The 9,177-nt window shown below is 40.9% G+C and overlaps 1 protein-coding gene across 1 annotated transcript; it reads right to left on the minus strand.

The window, feature by feature from the left end:
• Nucleotides 1-434: 434 nt before the first annotated feature.
• Nucleotides 435-2,721, minus strand: cep20 (centrosomal protein 20). Its single transcript, XM_084930502.1, has 4 exons — nt 2,615-2,721; nt 1,717-1,914; nt 1,369-1,453; nt 435-917 (listed from the first exon to the last, which is right to left on the minus strand). The coding sequence occupies exons 1-4, from the start codon at nt 2,640-2,642 to the stop codon at nt 809-811; spliced, it is 420 nt and encodes a 139-aa protein (XP_084786628.1). The 5' UTR covers nt 2,643-2,721; the 3' UTR covers nt 435-808.
• Between the last annotated feature and the right edge of the window lie 6,456 nt (nt 2,722-9,177).

The raw sequence follows: 9,177 nt of genomic DNA on the forward strand, positions 1-9,177 counted from the left end.
TTAATGCATGCAGCTTAATTAAAGTGCACTTGCTGTGGTCTCTGCTATATTTGCAACTTTTATGCTCAAGGTCCTGCTCTCAATATCTTCAATGTTGTAAGGTCTTTTAGGACCTGTTACAGTGTAACATGTCCATCCATTCATCTCCTTAGCTGTTTATCTAATTTGGGGATGCAGTGAGGCCGGATCCTATCGTAGCTATCAGAGTGTGAGATGTGGTGTGTATGCTGGGTAGGACACATGCAAGCACAGGGAGGCCCCAGTGAACCAGACCAACCAACAAGTCAAACCCAGTACTGTTGGTCTGCATGTTAGAAATGATTGGCTGCATAAGACTGAAAAAATAGGAAAGTTGTTTAATCCTATGAAAACAGCAGACTTCAGTTTTGTCTGTGGTGACACTGCCACCACATGGTGGAGAATGAGATCAGCAATTGCAGTTGGTGAATAAAAATAAAGATTTTATTATTTTTACACTGTTAAAAATCAGTCAAAAAATATCACATATTTACAAAATGATACACCAAATAAATCACAAATGTAATCTCAATCCTTTAACTCAACTATGACAAAAACAATTAGGATTATTAATTATTAGGATTACACTGTGACTAATATAAATAAAGTGTTGAAGTCTGATAACAAATTCAAAATGTAAAAAAGGCCACAAAGAACATTTGGCAATTTATAACAAAGACACAAAGATTACTGAGCTAACAAGACCTTACAGACTTTACGTTGTAAAGTCTGAATAACTACAAGGACAGAGGCGAGATACAACATAGTAAGTCACTGCTGTATCATCCATTTAGGCATCAGTTCCAGGAGTGTTAATGGCAGCAGCGCCTCGCAGAAACACCTTCCCTCCCTTATTACTGCTGTTCACAAAGTGGGACACTAAGCCATATAGAAGAGGTCTGCAAAATAAAAAAACAAAAGAATTGTAATTAAGTTTTCATTAGAGAAGGAAAATAGGTGACTGATAGTAATTATTTTAAATTGTACGCCTTTCAGTTTTTCCTGGCGGTACATGGAGATAAGTGCTAATTTTTTTTTTTTTTTTTAAATTAGAATAAATTCCCAAGTCATCAAGCCAGTGCACAATCGTTTATTGCACATGCTGAGTCATGTGATTCCTCAGGGACAATCTGACTTTTACAATACAAATAATGATGTTTCCTTAAAACTGTGAATTGAGACAACCACTTCCAGGTATTTCGAGATAGAACTATGATGAGGATTCATGGGGACACTGTCAAATTGTTACGCCCACTCTGAACATTCCCCAAAGAGTTCAGCTAATTTTTGAACATTATGTTCAGGAGCAGACTGTACTGGTATTTCTTAAATCCTGCTTTCTACACTTACACTGACTTGGAGCTTGGATCCTCAGTGACTTTCAGCTCATTCGCCAGGAACTGTCTGTCCAAAGGAACTTCGGGTTGGCCCGACTCTGAGAAAACAAACAGTGCTAAAAAATATTCACTTTTCTCAACAATAGTTGCTGGTTATGACAGCCACTGTCTTGACCAAGTCTACATAGTTGAGTCCACTGAGTTGCTGCCATGAGATTGGCTGATTATACATTTGTGTTGACAAGCAGTTGAATGGTCGTAGGTAATAAATCATAATCATAATAATAGTAGTTACAGTTGTTAAAGTTTGTAAAAAAAAATAAAAAAATGTTGAGCTTGCACTTTTTTTGACCTCACCCACCTGCAGTCAGCACAGACGCTGTGTATCTGTACTTGTTGAACTCCAGGTACTCCCTGATGAGCTCGTTGATGATCAGGTTTTCATGGGACACGGGAGGTCGCGGTTCACGCTGGTCATCCAGGGCGCTGAACACCTCCGCCCGGATGCGAGCCTTCAGCTGGCCCAACACACCGCGAGACTCCAGCGTTTCCCTCAAAGCTAAAATATTCACATTTTTAACACAGCAAAAAAAAAAAAAAAGGGATAATAGATTGGAAAACTAAACAACCCCTCTGGGTACAACGAATCTGTTTGGTCAGTACATTTAGGTAACGAATGAAAGCGGGATGTTTTTGTACGACGTACACCGTACAAAAAATTACCAATTTAACATATTCTTGGTATTTTTAAAGCTATAGTCCGCTTCGATAACAACTCATATTCATGTCAATATCTTCACAACACACTCTTTAAATCGTAGTAATTCTCAACCATTAATCTCTTCTTATTTTTATGAAAATGTTTATTGCATGTCCTCCCCCTATGCTAACTAGCCTAACTCTGAACTAGCTGGCTAGCAGCTGTTAGCGCTGGCGAGCAGCGAAAATTTCATGAAAAAATCTAGATCGAATAAAGTATATTACGTGTTTAGCTATGCCGAATCGAATTATAGGTGTTAACAATAAAGGCGGCAATGGGTTGATTAAAATATCCCTAAAACCACTGCCATTTAGGTAGCTGACTTATTAAACTTTTGAATGGAGGCTGGTAAGGATGTTTCTGTGTTTTATAGTTTGCCAGTGTTCGTAGCTTTTCGCTAGCTTGTAAAATAACATCTAAAATTATGTGGGTTGATCTGAGATCGTATTAGGATACTAGTTAGGAAACAAAATAATGAATTATGGAAGTGAGCTCTTACCGCACTTTAGTTCAGTGATGGTCGCCATCGCAACGAGTGTTCCTATACAACCCACATGAGCGTTTCCAAAAATAGCGCCCCAACAGGTGGCGAGAGACAACTCAGGAAGATAAAACGAGAAGACTTAAAAAATCTTTATTTTTATGGTGGACCACATTATGTACAAGTGTATTTTTACTGTGATTTTTTGGGGGGTTTAAAGGACAACATGGCTGAGCTTTAGAGGTGCATTTGGTTCAGAGTTCTCAAGCACATGGCAATGAAATGATTGACCATATCATATATATTATTGAAGTAAGCAGAGCATTCAAAAGCATTCGCATGGACAGAGTTTACTTAAAACTAGGAGTAGGCAAGGCACAGTTTACATCAAATACAATCATAAATAGTCTGTTAAAGAGTAAGAGAAAGGGTCTGACCACACTCATGTAAAATGCTGAGACATGGTTAGGTTAAGGGATTCTCATACAGTTCAAAATTCAGATGTTCAGCCTGGTAAATATAAATATTAAAATCAGCCATAAAATAACTATAAGAAGAATAGAAGAAATAAAATCACAAAAGTGGAACAGAAAACTATTTGGGGTTTAGGAGAGCAATGCAAAAACAGCAAACATCAAGGTTGAGTGGTCCATCGCCCTACCACTTGGAGAACCTTTTTAGCTCTCCTCAGAGCTAAAAAATGTATAGTCGAAGGTGTGTTCCTTGGAAAAAACACTCAAATTACCATTTCTGACCAATGTCTATGTTGAGAAGACAATGTTTATGTTACTTGTTGAGATCAAGTCATTTAGAATAAAGCTTTTGTTTGACAGGAACACGTTTGGAATGAGGGCATTTTGTATTTCCACAAAACTCCAGTGAGTGTACATGTGCAGCAAATGTACTGCAATACCTGACACATTTAGGTAAATACTGTATCTTCTAAATAGAGAAAAGCAGTCCCAGAACGTTTTGTTAAAAGTGGACTGCTGACAAACAGTATCATTGGTGCTATAGGATCACCTATTACACTACTCTCCTAACTGAAAGTATTTAAGATTCCTGGGAGCTTCTCCAGGACAGCGAGTGTAAAGCAGTGACACACACACAGGCAACGCCAAAAACATCCCCCTCTATGGATCGTTCACAGATACAGGTCCAGTGGAACCCACTTCTGCAAAGGATGCACCTAATCCGGCAGAATAGGAAGCATCAACTACATAGTAGCTATTTCAATAATTAAGACATCAACTATAAGTGTTCCCAAAATGCCCTTATCCATTTCTCATGTGTGCCATGTTGTCTGCAGACCTGACAGTTCAATAAATCCTATGTTGATTACAGATTGTCGTTATATCCTGAAACAAGTGGCAGTTTCATTAGATAACTACAGAGCACTTTATAAGCCAACCTGCTTCTTTAATGGACATTTGGGTTATTTGCATTCAGTGCACCACCTCCTCCTTGAAATGTATTATTTATCTGTTTATCTGAACTAATGAAGATGAAGTCACTTTTTTTTTTACACATATTTACTCCACATGAGGTCAGATCTTGTTCATGTGTGTGACCTAAGGTATCACGTCACCAGCAGGAGAAGTTGACAATAAATTTAGGCAATACAATACAAAGAAATTTTCTTACAATTACTGGGGCTAGCAGCTGTTCGTTTACCCAAATCTTAACACATGTGTGGGAAACACTGGCTCTTGATAGAAAGCTCCAAAACAAGAACAAGGACAACTTGACTGTTTACATTAGTTTTGTTCAAGCTTTGAACAAAACAGCAGTTTATAACCACTTAATTTTAATTAATTGTTCAGTAAACATTGTTCTGAGGGACTGTAAAGACCTCACTCTATTACACAGCATTTCATTATATCTGCCTATCATTACTTGGCAATAGATCGGAATAAAACAGGGATATATGTCTATTAAATAGACAAAAAAAACCTGTGCATGGGTTGTAGGCGACAGTCATGTCCTGTCAGGTCCCCAGATGGCGTTGACCGTGCCATCGAACATCCAATCACTGTACCAACTTGGGACTTTCCTAAGCATTACGCCGTACACTTGGTCATTGACGATGTAATTTTACAGGCCAAAAAAGCAGCGCTCCTCCCTGTCTAAACTTTCAAGATAAAAATGTTTGACCATATCTGGCCTGAACTGGAGTCTAAAGATGTACAAATCCCAGAAAATTTTGAAAAGGTCATTTTCTGACATCTGTGAGGAGCTGGCTATTCCAGATCATGCTGTTTTTGCCGCCATGGTTTTAGATCAAAAGCACCAAGAAACGATCGTTTCTACATTCAAAAAACGCCTGGTTCCGTCTTCTGAAAATACATCTAGTTCTGTAAAAGCAGAAACTCGTTCTGTGGAAAAAAGTCCAACCCCACAGAAATCCTCTGTTAAACATGAAAGCAGCGTGCCGGCTGAAAACATACTTGAATCACGTGAAAAAGAAGAAAAATACAGATTTTCTGTGGAAATTTGTATTGAGGACGTGGTTAAGTGTGTTACTGACAAGGCAGGCATTTTCACCCCTCTAGACAGGCTTAAAGCAATTCAAAACCGGTTTACCACTGTAGTCTGGGCAGAAATCACAGAGGAATATATTAAAGTCCCATTGGAGAAGTTTAAAAACCTCAGCAAGCTAGTTTACAAATGTCTTTGCGAAAAGTGGAAAAAGCCGGAGAACATTCTCATGTTCATGCAGTTAGAACAGCCAAAGGTTGGTGAAATAATCGTGGAAGTTCAAAAAACAAGTGGCAAAATTATCCGAGAAACCGAGATGCATCCATGGGTTTTTCTCGTCTGCACGCAATTTCTTTTGTTACAGCAGAAGACAAAATAAGGTTTCTGTAATTTAGGAAAATGAACCGAAAAACATTTCTTAAAAACTAATCAGAGCTAGTTTTAAAATCATAATAGCTCTTTAATCCATCGAGTCATCGGTCGCGACAGATGGCCATCCCCTCACTGAGCCCGGTTCTGTCGGAGGTTTCTTTCTCTTAAAAGAAAGTTTTTCCTCCCCACTGTCGCCAAGTGCTTGCTCAGAGGGGTTTGTCTGTTGGGCTTTTCTTTTGTACCAAACCTTACTTGTATTACTGTAAGGAAACAGATTAAAGTGAACTGAATTGAACTGAAAACAACTAATTCAGCGCTTCAAGTTAATATCAATAAAAATGTTTCAGTTTCATGCCCTGATTTCTGTTTGTTTTCATTGTCTGTGAGTTGAAAAAAAAAATCACCAACTTCCTGTTTCATTTAAATGTATAACCTATTTTGAAACCGTTCAAAAATCTGAACATGGCAGAATAAGTTTAATAAAGCAGAATGTGATAGTTTTATATATTGACACACATTCATTCATTCATGTGTGGAGGAAGACAATGTAGCATTTTTTTAAAGGAGAAAAAAGAAAAGAGCCAGCTGAGTCTATTATTGTTACCAGACAAGAATATAACTATACCACATTTTGAAATATTAAATACAAGAAATTTTATCATTTCACAAAATGATCAAGTGAAACATTTTGGATTTACTCAGTTTTGAACGATGAGATTTTCTGAAATGTAGATATATTTAAAATAAATGCATTTTGAAAGTAGACATCAAAGAGAAGGATACACTTCCTTTTAAACATCACACCCACCTTCAGAAGGCATCTGACGCTCAGAAGGCATCTTTTAATCGTTTAATATTGTAAGGTAGTGACTTGAATACGTCACAGGGTGTCGCTGTTGAGCTGGAAATACACTGTAGATTCGCCTAATTTTGACCATTTGTCTGCCCTCTTCTGTAGAGGGCGTCTGAATTATTATTCAGATAAACACCAAGGTACCAGTAGCTGTCCACAGCCTCAATGTCCATACCTTGGATGCTTAGTGGTTGCAGTGGAGGATGTTTGTGCCTGCGGAAGTCTGACACCAGCTCCTTGGTTTTATTAGTGTTGATCTGGAGGTAGTTCTGCTGGCACCAGTCCACAAAGTCACTGGTCAGTTATCTGTACTCTTTGTCATCCCTATCAGTGATGAGTCTGACTATTGCAGAGTCATCAGATAACTGCTGAAGGAGGCACTGGGTGGATTTTTGGGAGAAGTCTGCAGTGTAGATGGTGAAGAGGAACGGAGCCAGAACCATTCCCTATGGGGCCCCTGTACTGCAGACAACCCTGTCCGACACACAGCCCTGAGTTCTCACATACTGTGGTCAATCGGTGAGGTAGTCCAGTATCTATGTAGTGGGGTGATGGTCCACTCCTGTGTTCTCCAGCTTGTCCTTCAGAACTGTGGGAAGAATGGCGTTAAAGGCATTAGAGAAATCTAAGAACTTGATTCTCACAGTGCTCCCAGCGCTCTCCAGGTGAGAGAGGAAACAATGTAGGAGGTGAATGACGGCATCATACACTCCAATGCCAGGCTGGTAGGCAAACTGAAGTGATGAGCTCACCAGGGGCCGAAGCTGATCCAGGACCAGCCGCTCCAGGGTCTTCATCAGGTCAGATGTCAGAGCCACCAGCCTGTAGCTGTTGAGGTCTTTTGGACGTGGAGTCTTTGGCACTGGTACAACACAGGAGGTTTTCCAGAGCTGTGGGACTCTCCCCAGTCTCAGGCTCAGGTTGAAGATGTGCTCCATCACCCCACACAGTTGGTCTCCGCAGGACCTGACGACCTGAGCTGATGCCATCTGGACCCGCTGCCTTCTTGGCTTTAATTCTCATTTCCCTCCTAACCTGGGTGTTTGAGAGAGACAGGCTGAAGCCTTGTGTTGAATGTGTATTGGAACTGTTGTTGGGGGTGGGGAGTAGTGAGCAGGGTGAGTAGAGGAGGTGTGAAGTGTCTGAGGTGTCAGGGGTGGAACAGCAGCAGTGGGAGTGTGTGAGTCTGCAGCCGATGTTGAAGACTGCCTCATGGATGAATCAAACCTGTTAAAGAACTGATTCAGTTCATTTGCCCACCTCACATCCCCCACGGGCAGAGGGTTCTGATCTTTGTGGCCCGAGATGGCTCTAAGGCCTCTCCAGACTTCGTTGTTTTGCTGAAGCTGGTTCTCAGTCTTCTGCCTGTAGCTGTCCTGCCCATTCCTTATCAGTCCTCTCAGCTCTCTCTGCACCTTTTTCAACTCCTTCTTGTCTCTAGATTTGAAGGATTTCCTCATCTGCTTGAGGAGGGCTTTAATTTCTGAGATAATCCAAGGCTTGTTGTTGGAGAAACAGCGCACAATCCTGGTGGGTGCTGTATTATCCACACAGAAGTTAATATAATCCGTAATGCATGTCACAAGGCTGTCAATGTCCTCACAGATCACCTCCCACATAGTAGACTCAAAACAGTCCTTAAGAGCCTGCTCGCTCTCCTACGACCATCTCTGCAGTGTGCGGGTGGCTGGTGGCTCTATGTGCACTAAGGGCTCATACACAGGGACAAGGTGCACCAGGTTGTGATCAGATCTGCTCAGGGGAGGGAGAGGTGAACTTTATACCCTTCTGCATTGGCGTACAGTAAGTCTAGTGTTTTATTGTCTCTGGTTGGGCATGTCCAATGTCCAAGTCCAGTGAGACATGATTAAAGTCCCCTGATATTAGAAGAAGGGCTCTCAGAGATTGCCTTTGCAGTCTGCTGACCACAGAGTGGAGAGAGTCACAGGCTGCATTCACGTTGGCCAAGGGGAGGACATACGCTGTTATCATGATAACATCCCTGGGGAGGTAGTACGGAGGCATGCTAATGGCTAACAGCTCAATGTTTCTGCTGCAGAGTTTGTCTTTCACAGTGATGTGTCCAGGGTTACACCATCTGTCCTTCACAAACTCACCCCTACTCTGTACACCCTAATCCAACACAAAATTACACAACGCAGAGGTTGGGTTACAATATTCTTTGAGAGTTATTCACAGTTTTGACTCTCTTTTATGTCTCAGGCTTTTATTGGTTGTAGTTCTCCCTCCCTCAGTGTTTATCTTAGGCTGTGTATAGTCTGTCTCCGTGTTTTCTCTGTGCCGTTCCTGTGTTCCTCGTTTCATGTCGAGTCACCCTTGTCTATGTGTTTGTTCATCTCCTCTTCTCTCCATAGACAGTGACGTCTGTTCCCAATGTTCGCTCTGTCTCCCCTGTCAGACGTGTGTCCTTGTCAAGTCAGCATCTCCGTGCCTTTCACTTTAATAGTCTTGCGTCCTTTGTTAATGTTTTCAGTTTTGCTTCCTCCACTCCTTGTGATGTATGATTGCTCCCTGCAGTGCTCCCCTCCTGTGTCTGATTCCCTCATTATCACTCTTTGTATTTAAGCCCTGTGTTTTCCTGGGTCTGTTGTCCCGTGGTTACCCATCATGACTGCAGAAAACAGTAACTGGAAAGACAAAACAGTTATTCTGCAGTCATTGGTGTAAACGAACAGCTGTCTGTATCCTACTCTTCATAGCTGTCTGCTATCTAGTGACTGAGTTAGGTAACTTCAACTAAGTTGTGTGTGTGCTGTCTGTTTCTCCTCTGTGCTCCCCGTATTTCTGTTCCCAATTTTGTTTCCTACTTTTATGGTTTGCGTTTCATGTTTTAGTTTTTTGTTTCATTTTCTGTATT

This window comes from Perissodus microlepis, chromosome 6 (assembly GCF_051167445.1).
Source record: "Perissodus microlepis isolate ML-2025 ecotype Zambia chromosome 6, ASM5116744v1, whole genome shotgun sequence".
NCBI lineage: Eukaryota > Metazoa > Chordata > Actinopteri > Cichliformes > Cichlidae > Perissodus > Perissodus microlepis.

Excerpts from the sequence above, each read along its gene's own strand:
- cep20 (XM_084930502.1), bottom strand. The coding sequence starts at position 2,642 with ATGGCGACCATCACTGAACTAAAGTGCG. Across the intron at positions 1,915-2,614 it reads CATCACTGAACTAAAGTGCG|CTTTGAGGGAAACGCTGGAG; the intron begins GTAAGAGCTCAC and ends TGAATATTTTAG. Across the intron at positions 1,454-1,716 it reads AGCGTCTGTGCTGACTGCAG|AGTCGGGCCAACCCGAAGTT; the intron begins GTGGGTGAGGTC and ends TTGTTTTCTCAG.